At 38.1% G+C, this 19,256-nt stretch overlaps 1 protein-coding gene across 4 annotated transcripts in view; it reads right to left on the bottom strand.

Moving 5' to 3' along the window:
- Window positions 1-841: 841 nt before the first annotated feature.
- Window positions 842-19,256, bottom strand: part of osbpl6 (oxysterol binding protein-like 6) — a 57,091-nt gene continuing 38,676 nt past the window's right edge. For 2 of the 4 annotated variants that reach the window (XM_066686395.1, XM_066686396.1), the window contains exons 9-23: window positions 19,151-19,243; window positions 17,332-17,500; window positions 16,821-16,951; window positions 15,529-15,636; window positions 14,770-14,907; window positions 14,127-14,214; window positions 11,767-12,020; window positions 9,995-10,132; window positions 8,970-9,033; window positions 8,514-8,592; window positions 8,190-8,334; window positions 7,677-7,821; window positions 6,511-6,637; window positions 2,339-2,461; window positions 842-2,068 (exon numbers count right to left, since the gene is read on the bottom strand). In XM_066686395.1, the coding sequence (XP_066542492.1) occupies window positions 1,960-2,068; window positions 2,339-2,461; window positions 6,511-6,637; window positions 7,677-7,821; window positions 8,190-8,334; window positions 8,514-8,592; window positions 8,970-9,033; window positions 9,995-10,132; window positions 11,767-12,020; window positions 14,127-14,214; window positions 14,770-14,907; window positions 15,529-15,636; window positions 16,821-16,951; window positions 17,332-17,500; window positions 19,151-19,243 (1,911 nt within the window). In that variant the 3' untranslated portion in view covers window positions 842-1,959. The remainder of the gene's footprint in view (window positions 2,069-2,338; window positions 2,462-6,510; window positions 6,638-7,676; window positions 7,822-8,189; window positions 8,335-8,513; window positions 8,593-8,969; window positions 9,034-9,994; window positions 10,133-11,766; window positions 12,021-14,126; window positions 14,215-14,769; window positions 14,908-15,528; window positions 15,637-16,820; window positions 16,952-17,331; window positions 17,501-19,150; window positions 19,244-19,256) is intronic. The other 2 variants (XM_066686397.1, XM_066686398.1) reach the window with 1 other exon arrangement.

Here is a 19,256-nt window from a genome sequence, read left to right as displayed (position 1 = left end):
TATGCATTTCCCGCCCCCAATCTCCACAGGTGTTTGTTAATGGATTATTTTATTATTGCACCAAATCATTATCTCATAATTTGGTTAGGAATCTTAGGTAAAATGTAGATATGCGTTATCTTTAATAAGGAGTGGTTTATTTCCCCTTAAGCCCAGACTCTCTCAAATCTGAGCTATTATTTTTATATGTAATGAGTAATTGGTTTTCTGTGAACACTGTATCCTCTTTAGGGTTGTGATGGGACCTAAGCCTATCCAAAATAACTAGCTGCAAGGCAATTCATCACAGGACATCACACATTCACCCAGTCACTCACAAACTGACACCTATGGATACTTCTGAATATCCTAATCAGTGACCCCAGAATTCTGGAGCTGTGTGACAGCTGCAGCAGTAATCAGTGAGTGCCAAATTTTAATGTTGCTACAGGCTTTCCTAATACATTTTCTTTTTGTATTGTCATCAACTTTTAAAGACCTGTAGATATTTTGCCAGTTTTCCTCGACTTACTCTATTCCAGATATATGGCATCATAAAAATCAGCTGCATGAAACATTACAGAGAGGATTACCAGAAGTCCTGGGGTACCTCTAAACAAGGATTACTTTTACTGAAAGCAGATGTATGCTGCTTATCTTTAGAAATCAGTTGAACAATATGATTGTTAATTATGAACTACCTAAACAACTCCCTAAAAAAAGTGTGCTCACATATGCTACTTAGGCAATATGGGGTTTTTATTTTCAGTTGTATTTTCTAGAAATTAATTACATTATATTGATTATATACTTTATATATTATATAATATATTTTGTCTTAAATTTAGTTGATGTCATGTCCCCATTAAAAATGAAAAATATTACATAATTGTACATTCTGGCTTTACATCACAAAAATGTGCAGTTGTAGAATATATGTATCTTTTATCCACTGTACACTGCTTGTGATAAATGTGACTGCCAAAGGAATAAATGTAAAAGTAAGTGAATATTAATTTATAACATTACATGATTCCTCTCAGTGAGGCATATGAAGCTTAAAATCCATACAGACAGAAAAATGCAGGCTGTATTTTGTAAGAATAACTTCTCAAAGCAGGGGCAGAAGAAATGGGCTTCTCAAAGGCCCTGGAGCAGCAGAGTTGGTTTGCTGTCTACGTCAGCCCTCTGCAAAGGGTCAGAATCTTTGGAAGCGTTAGGCATTCTAAAAGAACATTACGAAACCTAATAAAAAATATTATTTTGAATCACTGAACTAAGCCACAAACCTCACTGAGGAACGTCTAGTCCTTAGTCTCTGGACACGGCTAAAAGTTAGCAGATGGGGCTAAATGAAAAAGGAACGTCTCCTTTTGTGAAATCATGAATGGGACAGGCTGGTCAGTTTCGTTCTATAGTGCAGAAGGATACACAAAGAACTGCTCAGCGCTGACATTTTATAAAAATACCGTCACATTTTAAAACTACAAATGATGTTTTGACAAGTTATAGCATATGCCAATGAAAGCTGCCATCTAAACATGCAAGATATTTTGTAGATACTGTATATGTAACTGAGACGGTCAGATCTATATCAGAGCACTTGAAGAAATTAAAAGGGGTTCGACTAAAACCGTAAAACTATTTTGATAAGAAGCGGCTTCTTAAGGCAAGGACGTAACAGAAAGCCCAACAGGCTTCGTTAGTATAGCTCTACAACTGAGGCGGTTGCCAAGATAATGACCCTGTCTCTGCCTGTTACTATGGTGAGGGGGATTCTGAGAGGGGTGGGCCAGTGTAATGATGAGCAGAATCCCTCTTCACTTATCATTTGCTTTCTTCGGTGTGTGATGTCTGGAGCCGGGCCAAAGTTGTCAGTAAGTTCCGTCCCACTGCGCTTCACTGTAAGCAGTATTGTGCATAGGTAAAGCTTCTACAGTCTGTAGCTATGGTGATATGTTTCGTAAGGGTATTCTGATGCTACCACAGTTGAAGGTTTTCCATCTTCTGGAAGCCTGGGTCCTTGCGCAACTCCCAGTAGGTGTTATTAGACACCCACCTCTCTCTCTGGTTAGAGTCCACAACTTTCCTGTGAATGAAAATCATGATTAAAACTACCATATACTGTCAAAAAATTAATACAAAAACTACTTGCATAATCTGCAAGTTCCACATACACAAATTCCTACAACAGCAAATTCCTAATTGAGTCATTTGTTTCAGAAAAAAAGTGAAATTCATGAGAATATGACCAAAGGCATAATAAGGCTAAATTAATAATGTACAAAGCAGACGGTGAAGCTATGTGTTGCTTTCAAGTTGTTAAAGCCATGAATAGAACCAAAGAAAAGAGGCCCACTTAAAAAAGTGCGGCTGGTGTTTGGTGTTGTTCTCTTCATGCCACTTCCTCCTGGCTCGCTGTAGATCTTCAATCCTCTGTTTCTCAGCTGCCGCTAATTCCACCTTTCCCTCCTCTAGATACCTGTGTTACAGTACAGTAAAGAGTCACATGAATTCACGGTGTCCTACCTGTAATTTTTTTCATTTATAGACACTATGTCCCAATGTTTGCTGACAGCTTTTATCATTAGGTGGACAACAGTAACTGACCTCAATAATGCTCATAGCTAAATGCAATCATTCATTCATTCATTATCTGTAACCGCTTATCCTGTTCAGGGTGGGTCCAGAGCCTACCGTGGATCATTGGGCGCAAGGCGGGAATACACCCTGGAGGGGGCGCCAGTCCTTCACAGGGCGACACACACATTCACACCTACGGACACTTTTGAGTCGCCAATCCACCTACCAACGTGTGTTTTTGGACTGTGGGAGGAAACCGGAGCACCCAGAGGAAACCCACGCAGACACGGGGAGAACACACCACACTCCTCACAGACAGTCACCCGGAGCGGGAATCGAACTCACAACCTCCAGGCCCCTGGAGCTGTGTGACTGCGACACTATCTGCTACACCACCGTGCCGCCCTAAATGCAATCAAATCCTCATAATTTCCACTGTAAAGGCTTCCCAGAATAGCAGAATCTGTTTGTCAACATTATTTTGGTCATGCAGTGTACATTATGTTTTAGCATCATACATTTTTAGAAGGGTGAACATTTTATGTGTCAAAAAATATAAACAGTAAAGAGACATTGTAACAAGCTCGACAGGTAGTGTGACTGTCTCACATATAAAGGGTTATAGGGATTTGGGTTTCATGCCCCCCTGCCAAGTGGATTGGCAGTGCAAAAGTGTCCATAGGTGTGAGTGAACATTTGAGTGTTTGGTGCCCTGCGATGGACTGACTCCCCACCAAGGGTGAGTTCCTGCCTTGCATCAGTGGCGGATGCTGGTCTTTCAAGGAAGGGAAGCTTAATTTCGGCCTACATTATAAAATGTGTCGGTTTATTTATACGTAAATTCTACCCTTCGTTCCTTTTCAAGAAAATGATCTGTGACCCTGTCGTACCAACAAGGGGTCTTTTCCAGTGACTTGACTAGTGTCCTCTCAATGGCCAGCAGAGCTAGGCTGCTTAAACGGTCTTGGCCCATGTGAAGTGTGTCCGCCTGTGAGTGCTTTGTGACGGTGGAGGGGCTCAGCAGCACCCGCTGGTCAGAAACTGCGATAGAAGTCAGAAAGTGTGATAGAAGTCAGTCTCTAAACACAAGCAGCTACAAAAAAAAACCCACCAGAAATATAAGCTTGATTTGTCGCTAGTCGTTTTTAACAAAGAAAATGCTGCTAAGAGAATTAAGAAAGTCTCCGGTTCAACGCAGAACAGAATGAAAATATAATGCTCGCAAGGATCTTTACACCAAAGGATCGCTGATTCGCTCATTTCGCTGTCAATCAAAAAGGGATACAGCCTCAGACAGATCATCCAATCATCATGCAGAAGCTGAGCGTCCGGGCCAGCCCACTGCCCCATAGACCCCCAGAGACGCTGAGCGTGCGATGGGCGGGACAAAGCCCAGCATTTATCCAATGACTCGTCTCGTTTCGCTGCCTTTCACTGCTTCGCTATTGAACTCTGTGGACGCTGTTTAAATCACTGTGAAGTGCGGGAATGATTGAGAGGAAAGCCGCGTCTTTACCAGTGATAAGAAGCTGATTCTGAACAAAAGTTGAGCGCGTTGTAGTGCATATTAATTCAATGACATGTACACACAACAGTATATATTTGATCACTTATTTTTTGACATTTTAGGGGAAGCTGAGCTTCCCTTGCAGTCTTAGAGCAATCGCCTCTGCCTTGCACTCAGTGATTCCTGGTAGACTCCAGATCCACAGTGACCCTGAACTAAATAAGTGGTTACAGAATATGAATGAATATATTAGATAGTAGATTTAAGGGTGGACAGCAAAATGAACAACAGTACCTATACAAAAAAATGAAAGAACAAACGTGGCCCAGTTTTGAAATTGGTATAGCCTTATTTATAGGTGTTAGACTAAGTTAATAGTAAAAATCTATCTGAGGCAAGTTCATATTTATGGGCGGCATGGTGGCGTTGTAGAGTCACTGTCACACAGCTCCAAGGTCCTAGGGTAGTGGGTTTAAGCCCCGCTCCGGGTGACTTGTCTGTGAGGGGTTTTGTGTGTTCTCCCCGTGTTCACGTGAGTTTCCTCCGGGTGCTCCGTTAGTAGGTGGATTGGTGACCTCAAAAGTGTCCATAGTTGTGAGTGTGTGTCGCCCTGTGAAGGACTGGCGCTCCCTCCAGGGTGTGTTGCTGCCTTGCGCCCAGCGATTCCGGGTAGGCTCTGGACCCACCGTGATGCTGAACTGGATAAGCGCTTACAGACAATGAATGAATTAATGAAAAAGTTCACATTTGATAGAACTGATATATTGTTAACAGTATTGTCTCTCATATGTATACAAGTCTGTTAAATCTTTTTTAACTGGAATTCTGTATCAGATAGTTACATTTCAGAGAATGTAGACACTTATTACACACTCATGTTTCTCACAGATACCAGCTCAATACAAATGTGTGAGGGGGAATTACTCAGAAATATATACCTATAGAGAGCGATCACTTTGTAAATTTAGTTTTTAATGTGTAAAAGTACAATCAGATTGTTGATTATTACATACTTGACTCATTTTTCCTGGTGTGAAGCAAAATTTTCCACATCATTGTTAACAGATTCTGTTATCTGTTCCATTTTGTAAACATCTATTGTACTTTCTATTTATGTATTTATAGTTGAGGACTCTCTTGATAAGGATTTCCTAATAAGCTTTTTTAGCAACCACCAAAACTACATTCATATTATCTTTTTTTCAGCCATTGTTGAGGTATACATCCTATATATAGTCTTACACTCTAATGGTATTTCACATATAAAGATTTCTTGTAGGATGTTATGTATCTCTCACCAATAGTCTTCAGTAGCGAGGCAGTCCCAAACACACAAACAAAAAAATTGTACCAGTTTAAAAAAAAATGAAAAGAATTTCACTTGAAAAACATCATAGGGTACTTTATTAAGCCCTCTCAAATTCAATATAAATATAATAAAAGCATCTCTATCTGCTGGAGAAACAGCGAAAAAAAAATGCAAACCAATAACTTTTTTTGGGACTTCCCTGTTGTAGATTAATGGAAAGGGCTAAACAATATCCTACAAGATACCTCTATTAGTGAAATACACCTGAAAAATAAGATCATATGTTTTCTCAACAACGTCTGAAAAAAGATAAATATTTAATGAATATATTGTTGATGGCTGATAAAAAGACTCTTGCTAGGAAGTGGTTATAAACACTGTACATACTTTAAAGGAAATTACAATGGATATTTACAAAATTGAAGAGATAACAGCATCTGTCACCCATAAAATGGAACAGTATGCTTCACACTGGGAAAATGGGTCAACTACATAAAGCCATATAGACCTAATTTTCATTCATTCATTCATTCATTCATTCATTCTCTGTAACAATTCAGGGTCTCGGTGGGTCCGGAGCCTACCCGGAATCACTGGGCGCAAGGCAGGAGCACACCCTGGAGGGCGAGCCAGTCCTTCACAAGGCAACACACACACATTCACTCACACACACACTCACACCTACGGACACTTTTGAGTTGCCAATCCACCTACCAAACAGGAGCACCTGGAGGAAACCCACACAGACACGGGGAGAACACACCAACTCCACACAGACAGTCACCTTGGAGCTGTGTGACTGTGACTGATGCACATAGACATAAATTTATATTTACAAATTAGGACTATTATAAAATGATCACTCCTTACTTGTACATTGTTTTTATTTCCTTCCTTCCTTCATTTATTTTTTCCCCAAAACATGTAGAACTGTGCTTTTTTGGTATTTGTGACAAACATGAATTCGTAGCATCTGTCTTCACCACAAGATGGCAGAAGCAAACAGCTTTTGATCTATTGGCAAGAGGTATTTGACTGCAGAGTAATGAGTGTGGGTGGATGAGTAGGGGATGTGTGGTTTCATGTCTGGTTTGATTTTTTTCTGTATGTGAGTGAGTGTGTGTGTGTGTACCTCTGGTCTGGTCTGAACCGAGCATCTGTAGATGGCAACAGATCCCTCATCTCAGGACAAAGCTCATTCAGCTCAATAGCAAATCTGGTGAACCCATAGTAGAGTTCATAGTCTGTAGGCATGGAGCCTGCAATAACATACACCACACAGGTAAAATCCAATGTCTGACTTGATATTTTTTGGGATGTCAAATACATGAAAAATTATTAATGCTAAAATTTTGAAATCTACCCTTCAGTTTTACCCTTAACCCACCACCCAGTTTGAATCTTCAAACCAATTACAGCAGTTTAGGCTGAAATTCAGCTGCTCACACACTGTATGCTGCTAGGAAAGAGCCTGAAGCACTCTTGTTCATAAACAGTTTTCAAATGCTTTTTTTAAATGATACCTCCGGGTCATTTTGTAGACTGTCAGTCAGTGCCCACTAGAGCCCTATGAATACATCAATGACTGTCTAAAGTCTTTAATTACTGAACGTAATAAATACAGTCTGATGAAGGTCATATTGTACACTCCCCTGGCTGTTATTGCTTTTTAAATTGTAAAAATCAATACCCCTTAGGGTCTAATTTCAGCAAATAAAACATATACAATACAAGTGTGGTTTGACAGCACTAGGTATTTCAAAGAAAATGCTTGCAGCATAATAAAATGTATTTGATTAAAATGGCTCTGCTTTAAGTGTTCCAATGTGTGTGATGAAGAGGGAACTTTAATCCTTAAAAGTCTCTGATCACACTGACGTGATCAAGCCTTGTGACTGCATTTCACTCGAAGGTACAGACTTTGTGTTGTATGTTTGGCCAAAAATTATTGGAGGTAAATCCTGCCCAAATTAAAATTGAATCGAAAACACCAATGTCATGACAAAATTAAAAATTAAATTAAATAACTTTATTTGCAATTTAATTTATCACTCAAACATGGGTGTTACTCCAGCCACAGGTGTCTGCCTCAAACAGTGAGCCGCCAAGACGCCTATGGGCTACTATCCTTGGATTTCAAATGCTTGGACATCTCGTTGCCAAGCCTTTCAAGAGGCTGTGTTAAAGTGGATATTTTCCAACTTTACCATCTTTTATTATTAAGAAGAAAAAAAAATTGGTATCTGGATACTTTTGGATAGCTAGACTAGACCCTTCTTCAGCCAAAGGCATATATACCTGGTCTCCAGATGCATTTAGCTGAGGGTGGGATGCCACAGTAAAGACCCTCATGCCATTTCCCAAAGAGCCTGTGAACCACTTTCCCCTCCTGGTCCATCACAAAGCCTTGCACTTCATTCACACTGGAGCTCCAGTAGTTCCCCTACACACACACACACACACACACAGAGAGAGAGAGATGAATGAAAATGGGCAGCGACATGGCGCACTACACTGGAGACTGGTGTTCAGTTCTCAGATAAGGTAAGCGCATACTATGCTACACAACTCACCAATAATGAACAATTCATGTGGGGTTCATGTTGCTTTGCAAGTATTTGAAATGAGTTTATAACTTTCTTACTGATTGTTAACTATTTTGTCTTATACTAATTATGCAAGAAAACTATTCCAAGATTATTATTAGACTGAGTTTTTATACATTTTTTATGTCCTGGGGAACTCCTGCAGTCACGCAGACCTCTAAGTGGTGAGTGGCGACTTGAAATGGGTTTGTGTTTTGTTCAATACCTTGATGAAAGTAAGTTTGCAGATGCAGGAACTGCTCTTGGTGTTTCTGATAGTGATCTCTCCATAATGCTCTATCCACCTCCTTCCACTCAGAATATTGTGCACACAGGTGGTCACCTTATTCCACTCATAGTGGTCACCATAACTATGAACACACAACATAGAGGCAAGCCTTAGCACTGTTAAGAATACAGCCAATATGAACATATTTAACTATCAATTTTAAAAACAATTACAAAAATTATTTATCTTTAAGTTTTCAATAATTATAATAAATAAAAAAAATCTGGAGAAGGGTAGCAGACATTTTGTATGATTCTGTACCTGGGCAACATTACATTGATTGTGCCGATGGGGAGGATTTCCATAGACTTCCCCCAGAACTTATTCTTCCATCTGATATCTATCACAACATTAAAACACACATGAAGCATAAACAGGCTTATTTACAGACAACAAATATCTTTGATTCTCCATTACAAGGTTATGTGATGTGTGATTTACAGAAGAAATTGACAAATTATTAATAACCATTTTCATAAATAAACATACAATATTTTAATGCATGTTATACTACTGCACTGATAGGAGTACATCTAGGGAAATCCATATTTGATTGTTTTTAACAGCTGAAATATTACTTACATGATAAAGCTATTGAGCATAAGGAATACCCAAATGTATAGTATTTACTGTACTGGTCTCACAATAAGGCATCACATTAAAGAAAATGTCACATGATTAAGAAGAGGAGAACTCAGATGAAAAGACCAGTCTTACCTTGCCAGAATGTGAAGTTTTTGGACTCACAGTGGCAGGCAGAGATTGGAGGGTGGTGACTCACCTGAACAGTGAAGGACAGAAAGAGATACATACATGACCAGAGTAAAAATGACAGCTTATATTAACAACCATGTTCGCACTCTTCTATTTACGAGTACATTTACTACAGCTGCTTAACCCTTAAACTTTGTACATCCATTTCATGCAAAACACAATTCTGTGGCCTTGAAGGAAGAAAACTGTAAACTGTAATTAAGTAACAGAAATAAGGAAAAGAATGATAGTGGGTTATCTTTAATACGAGTGGGTCGCTTAATATGGAATATTAAGAATACAGAATCACAGTGTATTATGTGGAACACCTTTATGTAAATCTGTAATGTGAAAAATCATACAACATTCATAGAACAGTATATGCTTTATACTGTATACCCAGGCCATTCGGAAAACAAATTTAACATTCTAGTGAACTGTTCACAACAGTAACAGTCAAAAATCTGACTCATATATTCTCTGTATTTCACAGATACACAGACATGGACATGCACATGCACACACAACCAGAGTGCCAACAGGGGATAGTGCACTGCTGACAAAGGCCCTTTTAATATCACACAGAGGAGATTCTATGCCAGAGGACAGGTGCTTTTTACATCTCACACTCACACACACACACACACACACACACAGAATGTCATTCTACTCAGCAAAAATGGTGGATTTAAATTACTTATTTTCAGTCTAATATACAAACATCAATCTGGAGTGAATGACCCACAAGTTTAAGTACAATGTCCTTCATTGGACGACTGCAGTAATTTTTAGGTATTTTACCACTGGTGTTACAAAACTTAATTCCAACTTCAGGAATGTGAATCTGTTTGTAAAAGTTCAAATTGAACCCTTTATCAACAACTTTCAGAACTGGACGTGGTGGGTATGGAGCCTATTGTCCAGAATTTTATTTATTTATTTAGAAGTATTAGCACTGATCCTAATGAAGCGAGAAATAAATGGAATACCTGTTCAGAGAAAAAGCAGAAGCCTTTGTCCTCACGGATACATTCATAAGTCTCTCCCAATATGGGGTTAAAGGGCTTACTGCCTGCACGGTAATATGTAGATGAGTATGCTGAGACAGCAAACGCAGCAACCAGCGCCTACACACACACAAACAAAAACACCCCAGCAGGGGATATACACCAGCTAGTCAGTCATTAAATAAAAGTAGGTTTTACACATACACAGTTTATAGCTACATTGACAGTCATAAACAACAGAGGCATTCCCATTAAATAAATCCAACAAACTCCACTTCAAGAGGAAATGTCTGGGAAATGTTAAAGCCTGTTTATTGGCTTTAGTAATTTAGTAATTTTCAGTTATTCTGATTGAAGTATACTGAGAGGAATATTTAGAGGAAGGCCCCAAATTAAGTAGAGGATTACAATTGGACAGTGATTATATTTCTTTATTGCATGAGTATTGCATTGCTCCTTGATGAAATACTAATCATGTGCTTTGCAAATTGCATTTTAAGGTAGTTCAATTTTGATGATTAATTCAGCATTTAATTATTTTAGGCCAATTAAAGCATTATAACAGGTCCTTTTATTTTGGCATTTTATCTGCATGTCAGTGTTTAAATGTAATCTCGTGTGCATTCAAGTATGGTGGAAAGCAGTACAGTTGTTTATATTTTAAGGTTTACTGTATCCAGCTCTGACAAGAATTTCGTATTCATAATGCAAATCCCAATTTTTTCAGTAAAGGGTTCAAGTGTTGTGAAATCAATGTAATAGAAGTTTGCATTTAATTTTGCCACAAATTATTTATTTTAATATAGCAATAAGAAAAAAAACACTGTGTGACTTGCATTTTATGATTTTCCACAGTAATGACTACTTTTGAATTTTGAATTTAAAAAGCATGTTGCTAAATATAAGGCAGCTGGTTTCTTCCTCATATGTCAGTTATAGCTTATAAGATAAACTCAAGTATTTTTGCTGTTTTTTTTTTTGTTTGTAAAAATGACTTATTGCTCATATATGGAAGGACACAAGAGAAAGGGTAATTTGAATGCAGTTTGCAGCTAAAACAAAGCTATGCTACAGTGAAGTAAAAAGGACATTAAGACAGAGGCAGCATAAGGAGATTTACCTCACAGAGGCTTCATTCCCTTAAAAAAGGCAGACAACCCTACACACATACACATGCACCTCTAATGCTTGAGGAATATATGTACGTGCTCTAGGCAGTTAATGCCTTTCTGTAGGTGAAATTACTTTGTCCTTTATTTTTCTGTGTACGTGTGTGTGTATGACGCTCCTCCCACTGAACTTTTACAGTTCACTAATGCAGTTTCTTTTCTTGGCCTTGTTCTATGCTCGGATGCATTATTCTATTTTATAGCCGAAAGACACCTCCTTCTGAAATAAAGTGGATATTATTAATCTCCAGTTAATACAGCTATTTTCCCCTTGTTTCTCAGATGGGAAGAGTCTTCTACCAGGGCAGGCATGCTTGCTAAAGTCCCATTTTTTAATTACATTTTTTTTATCATTGGATTTGGAGAGTGTCCTCAGAAATATCTCCTTTAAAGTGAATGGCTCGACAGACAGTTTTGACTTGAAATTGAATACATTTTTGCACAATACTGAACATTTTGCACCTTAAACTACAGTAGAAAATTAATATTATTTATGTTGCAAAAGAAATGTACATACAAATTTGGTAACTTCAGATGCTCTACAACACAGTTGTTCAAGATTCAGAATGAGAACTTGTAGTGTACCATGCGTTCGTAAGTGTCATCTGTCTCAGCTGCTTTGTCCAGCAGCTCTGTGTACTCCAGCTCTTCACACATATGCTGCAGAGTGTTTAGGGGCTCATTCAATTCTACAGGCATGGACACCTTGGACAGGTCTTTGCCAATGTTATTCCTCAAAATGTTCCACAGGTTAATGTTGGAGATGTCAGGGGAAGGGGCGGGTAAACATGTCCTCCGGCCATTACGGAATGCACCTCCTGCCAGGTCTCCATTTGGCACTGTGATGAAGATATACAGGGTTTGTTACTACTGCATAAGTATTGATCCTAGAGAGAGTAACCTTTATAGTCACATCTTCTAAACTTGAGAAATTTGCTGATACACAGATTATACAGGGGTTAGACAATGAAACTGAAACACCTGTCATTTTAGTGTGGGAGGTTTCATGACTAAATTGGAGCAGCCTGGTGGCCAATCTTCATTAACTGCACATTGCACCAGTAAGACCATGTGCATCCAATGGTTCAAACATTGTGTCCTGAAGGCGGTGCCGTGTATCAGGATGACAATGCACCAATACACACAGCAAGACTGGTGAAAGATTGGTTTGATGAACATGAAAGGGAGGTTGAACATCTCCCATGGCCTGCACAGTCACCAGATCTAAATATTATTGAGCCACTTTGGGGTGTTTTGGAGGAGCGAGTCAGGAAACGTTTTGCTCCACCAGCATCATGTAGAGACCTGGCCACTATCCTGCAAGAAAAATGACTTAAAACCCCTCTGACCACTGTGCAGGACTTGTATATGTCATTCCCAAGACAAATTGACACTGTATTGGCCGCAAAAGGAGGCTCTACACCATACTAATAAATTATTGTGGTCTAAAATGACAGGTGTTTCAGTTTCATTGTCCAACCCCTGTATTTCTACCATTCAAATTAGCAGTAACAGCAGATGTTCATCCAGTAATCCAAAATCCTAATTTCTTTATGCAATTTACTGCTATATATTCCTCTAATAATCATATAAATGACTTAATATGGAATCAGAAGAAAGAGTGAGAGCAATAGACAGAGAGAATTAGAGGAATAGAGAAAGATGTATGTTGTGATGAAGAAAATATATCAAAAAAAAAAAAAAAAGATTGCCCAAAGTTTATGAGCAATGTGATCTCAGATAAAATGTCCAATATCCCAGGCTTAAACTGTGGGAAAAAACACACATGTTGCTAGCCTCTATGTGTTGCTGCTGTTTAAATTTTGCTGGCACTCGGATCATAAGGAATTACATTGTATCAAACTGTGTCTGTTTTAGAAGGATTGTGAAAAGGGCTTTGAGAATCAGTACCAATAGCACATTATCATAGGCTTGGCTGGAGAAAGTAGAGATATTTTTACATGTTAAAGCCCTCCCTATGTTTGGGGCAGTTTCCCCTCTGCACTCTGAGCTCTCTTTGCTTTCTTCCTGCTGTAATTGCATGGCATGCTTACTGAGAGGGTAATCAGGAGCTCCAGGAGTAGACACAAGACACAAATATTAACCACTTTATCACAGAGGTATCCCCCTGCTGAGTCGAGTCAAGGGTTGTCCTCCATTTGATGTTTAAGATTATTATGGTCATGTTGCTATACAATATTGTCATTATATGTATGCATTATTTATGTAATTATATTCATTTATATTCAATGCATATTTTGTAAAGACAGCATTTTCCATTTATTGCAATAAAAAATGACCAACATTTGACATAAATATAATTTTCTTTGTGTAAACAATGCAAGACAATAAAATATTCAGATTCAATTTAGAATCAAAATTACAATTCAGTGTGTCTACGCACAGCACTGAAAACCTGAAATGCTATGGAAGATAAATCTTGTAAAAAATTACTTCACACAACCAAATTTCTATAAAATCATGATTAAAACAGTGCAAGACCACTTTTCTGAACTAGCCCAATAACAGATGCATGACTCTGGATAAATAATTTTTAGCACACAGTGCCTTCAGTAATGGACTGATAAATGATTAATACTTGAGGTGAGGTTTCTAGATTGGATGGTTTGATTAGGTTTAGAAGAGTGCCATTACAACTCACTGTAAATATTACTTTAAATGTACTTGAATAGAAGTGAGCTGGACCTGACATGAGCTTCTAAAACACACAGATAACCTTGAAGGCACAGGCTGGAAAAGTGTCTAAATGCAAATGTCTATTGTCTGATCTAAATGTGTGAGAGAAAAATCCTTCTATCATATTAACTACCTTCTCTAATGGATATGAGGGCTCTGGGTCAAGGATAAGATGAGAGAGAGAGAGAGAGAGAGAGAGAGAGAGAGAGAGAGAGAGAGAGAGTGAGAGAGAGAGAGAGAGATCTTACTTTGTCTGGAAATGTTATCAGTGACACTGGCGTTGTCCTCTGAAATGTTATCACTCACATCACTGACGTAAGATTCATCATCAGAGGCCTGGGGGAGGGTCAAGTGCAGAAGGTTATATAGAGAGAATTTATTTAATGTATTTGGACCTCAAAGAACAGAGCCACTTCATATTCCTTCAATGTCTCTCTCGCTCTCTCTCTGCAGTGCTGACTAATTGACACTTTTGCTGTGTGTGTGTGTGTGCAGACTGTTGTACTGATGCTCTGCAGTATGGAATAACCCAATGCAGCATTTACATGTCCCTGATACAGTGACATGATCAATATAGACAAAGCACTCACAGAACAATACATCACCACTACAGCCAGACACACACCCACATTAATAATGCACTTGTTTTTTAATTTTCTTTCAGTCTTTATGGATACAGGCAAGGGGTGTAACAGTGTCACAGTGCATTTTGCAATTTCTAAAATAAAGATGTAGTCATTATTCATTCTTTCTTATATATGTATTCAAATTTTTTCAAATTTGATTTATAGGTTCAGAATACACTTACTACTAGCTGTTCTTACAGGGAAAAAAATCACTGCGGACACTGCACAGAACACACACACACACCCTTACAACCCATGCACTCACCTCATTCTCTGATGAACTTGCTGACAACAGCACTTCCTGAGCGTCAAAGAACTCAGAGACTGATTCTGACATGGAGAGCCTGCTCTCATTGGAGGCCTGCTGTGTGAGTGGGATCCCCACATGTATCTGTTCACTTGCCTGTCACACACAGACACACTCAAAGAGTTCTAACATGGTCCTAACAACACTTTCCAGTCAAAATCTAGGTTTTTAACCATGTTAATATTTCTGTGGGGTGTGCTTTATGTGCTTGAACACAGAAAAGACAGGACACAGAATCAGCGAAACGTCACGTGTGGTCACACTTAACAAGCAGATACCAGCGATTTTGCAAACTCAGCTTGAAGAGAAAGTACATTAATTTTCCTGATGTATTAGGTTTTTGCGATGGTATCGTTTCAGTATCGGTATCGAGATATTTAGGCCGGTATCATATCGAATGTCATAATTTTGGCATCGTGACAACACTAATTAGACAGCATTTTTATACTAAGTAGAGTTCTGAACTATGATTCAACCCCTTAACCTGCTGGATACTTATGCAGTAATAATATGTTATTAGCTCTATTATTACTATAAACCTTTTATTAGCGACTATAAAACCAATATTTACCTAGAGCAGATACAGGTGTTAAAGACGGTGATAAAATTAAGACACACAGGCTTTCAGGGTTTAAGAAGTTGGATAAAAATTGGATTAACAACAGTGAACCTTGCATTTGTAAACAGACTATACTAAGGGCAGTAGAGGGAATGTACCTCATCAGGACTGCTGATGATGTTGACACTGACCACCTGGTCAGACAGCACGGACTCTGAGTGGATACGATTCAGCCGGGTCTTCAGCTCTGCATTCTGAGACAGGGCCTAAACCAAAAGAAAATTATACATTAAACAAAAGAAAATGCTTGAGTGGAAGATCTGCGTTTTTAGTTGAAATATATTTAGAGTAATGTTCATGTTTTGATGTGTTTGCTCACCGTCTATGAGGACACAAAACAGTGCTGCATAATTCATAATCTTCAGCTTAGCAGACATATAGTTGATCACTAACTGAATGAACTAATCTAAGGTACTAATGCATCTAACACAACACATGTTAAAGGACCCATTAGAACTTAGAATACACCACATATGAAATAGTATCAAAAAATTGTGCAAAATGTAAAAAAGGAAAGAAACTAGTGATAATTACTGGTAAAAAAAAATGCTAAGAAATGACAAAACATGTTCTCCCTATATCTGGCTATTACAAACAGCGTTTCATGCTATGTCCAATTACGCTCCGAAAAATAAATAAAAGCATTTAAGCCAATGATGACTCAGACTATTATCAAACCAAAGTAATTACATATAAAACTGATGTTATAATGCAGTTTTGAGCTTCACACTTTGTGTTTTGCCATTTCATTAATGAAGATGCCCATTGCATAACAGTTTTTCAAATAATTGCATTAACAATCTTCCCTTCAAGGCAAGGACACTTTTAGACTACATGTTGTACTGGTGCACACATTTTAAAGAATTTAAAGGGGCACCTGCTCCCCTCTGCTTGCAAATCAGTTGTAGGGGTACAAATGTAGCTCTAGTAAAAAGTGATTTAATATGCCATGGTTGAGAAGTGTAGAAAAAAAGAACACTAAAGATTTTTTTATAATTGCATCCACACTTTTTATGTGCACTTTCTCAAACAAATAAAAACAGAAACAATTTAAATGTTCTCAGTTTTCCACCATGTCTGAATCTTTGTTTTAGTGGTGTATTATTTAGTTAGTTAGTTTAGTAGATTTTATGGTTGTAATTGTCTGTTGTGTGACTTATCTTCTTTTAAATTTTTGAGTATGTCCATTATTTCGTGCAAAAAAATAAACAAACAAATAAACTGGCTCAAATAAAGCATTAGCTGCACAATTTTTTCAAATATGCTGTGGCATTAGGGAAATGTTCAGTGACTTTGTGTGGCATTTCCTGTAGTTCTGCTCAGCATTCCAGAATAAAATTCACATTTTACCACCATGAAAATGCAGCAACATGAAAATATCAGGACTGACCTGTGATAAGGAGTGCCGCAAGGTCATAATCTGAGCTGATTGGATGGACTGCTCTTGTTCCGTCAGCACTTGCTTAATCTTCTCCTTCTCTATTGCCACTGTGTTAAAGGCAGATTTCAGCAAGGAGTGTACTACAACACAAAAGATATGAAATAAGACATTATAAAATAGCATAATTTACCATCACAGCTGTCATTTAGGACTGTAGGCAACATAACACCTACATAAGCATTTCATGACAACAGACACAAACTTACATAAACAGCTAAGGTTTATTACAGTTTTTTTTTTGTCATTAAAGCTGCTTTAGTTACTTTTATTTTACTGTGCTACAAGTAAAACTTAGAATAACCTAAGGGCTAATATAGTGTCATGTAATCTTATTAATGAACACCTACAGTAAATTGTTGCTCATTAATAATTGCTCTCTTAACGAAACAGCGAAAGAGTGGAAAACAGATGTAAAAAAAATTAGGGCTGCTGACATGAGGTAGTCTCATCTGGAGCCAACCTTTCTGAGCGATGATGCAGAAATCTTCCTGTAGTTTGATGTAATCACTGGCACTTTCTAAGCCATCAGTCAGACGGGCAACGGGGGTCTGGTAATCAGCCAACTCTGCACATAGGTTTGGGTTTGAGGAATGGAGACGCCCTGCAGACCGGGTAGCACTCAGAGGGACCTGCAGAGCATATGCCATAGACAACCCCCCAACACACACACACACACAGATGTTCATTAGAATACAGCAAATCATGTCATTTCCTCGAACAAAAATCGCTATGTTATTACATGGGACACAATTACCAAATGTATTTACATTTACATTATTTACATTTATGGCATTCTGGCAGATGCTCTTATCCAGAGCGACTTACAAGGTAACTGGTGTTACAGGTAGGCCAATGCAGTGTTAGGAGTCTTGCCCAAGGACTCTTATTGGTGTAGCACAGATTGGTTGCCCAGACCCGGAATCGAACCCAGGTTTCTCACATGGAAGCCAATGGTGTACTGTGGCCACTGTACCACACCAACCACAACCATGATTATTACCTTGACGCCGCCAATCTACACATTTAATTAACTAAATTCGTGTTGTTTGCACATTATAATATAAATGATATAAATCACAGAAAAATAAAGCAGAAATATTTTCATTAAAATACACATTTCTTATAAAATGATTTGCTGGGGTTAGTATTTGCAGTCTGTTCTACCAATTCTGGATAGGAACCACCTGGACTCCTCTGATTCTAAACTGCTTTGCTACTGCATTATTCAAAAAAGCAGTGTTCATTGATTTACTCTGTAAAGCAGAAAGTGATCAAATGACCAGATAACTGAGCCCTATGATAAAGAATCAGAAAGCAAACGAGTAAACTGGGGCTAAAAGAATATTCTTTTAAATCAAAATTGAGTCCATGCTATTTTCAACATAAAATAGAAGCTATTTCAGTTAAATTCTTGAATAATTTTAAGCTGGAAAACTCTAACCTCATAAAATTAATGTTTTGAGTGAAACCAGACCTAACCAATCAAACAAATATGCAATGTATGTGTCAACTATAGGCAAACAGCAGTGTGTAGCAGTGTTCAAGTGTTAAGCCAAAAGATGAAGATTTCCTGGTGATTTTGGCCAAAATAACATGCCTAGACCTATTTTAAATTTTTGTCAGAATATTGGTTATAAAACTCTATTTAATGTTTTCCCCCCAAATTTTTGCATTTTACAAAAAGAATTGAGAAAGAATATGACAATGAATATGTCAATGTCACCTTGATGCTTCACTTACTCACTGGCCCCCATAAGGGTTCTGCAGAGTCTATACAAACGAGTTTAAATGGATCTCAGTGTGAATGAAGCCTTGCAGGGTAATTTAAAAAGATGCTCAGGGATGCTCATGTTCTCTATTTCACACATGGCTAAAGACTGTAATGAGGAGATGGTGAAAAGTGATTGATTTGTCAGAGAGGGCAGGTGTGTGTATGCTTTTCTGTGATTACTGTAAACTCCCACAGCTGTAGATAATCAAAGAGAGAGAGAGTAAGAGAGGGAGGGATGGCTGTAAATTGTTGCCATTAATGTGTACTACTCTTGACAAGCTTTTTTTGTACTTTACCCACTTTCCTTACACTCTACGATCATGCTGAAAAAATACATTTTCCACATCAACTGGAGCTATAATAGAAACTACATCTAATTACAAAGTAAATAAATAAACAGATACTTTACTGCATATGCTTAACTGTCAGAAGAATATGTAAATAAAAGAGTAAAAAAGCCCACAGAGAAATAGTCTTTTAGCGAGTTGGAGCAAGAGAGGGGAAATACCTGCAGCTGCATTTTTGCATCTTTGCTGACACTTTTTGTTCTCCATCTTCTGCTGACTCTCTTGTCTTTCTTTGATAAATCTACACAGTTACTCTAAATTACAAAC

The sequence above is a fragment of the Hoplias malabaricus genome, chromosome 12 (assembly GCF_029633855.1).
Source record: "Hoplias malabaricus isolate fHopMal1 chromosome 12, fHopMal1.hap1, whole genome shotgun sequence".
In the NCBI taxonomy this organism is placed as follows: Eukaryota; Metazoa; Chordata; class Actinopteri; order Characiformes; family Erythrinidae; genus Hoplias; species Hoplias malabaricus.
The sequence above is the reverse complement of the archived record's forward strand: the minus strand, read 5'-3'. Positions and strand labels throughout refer to the sequence as shown.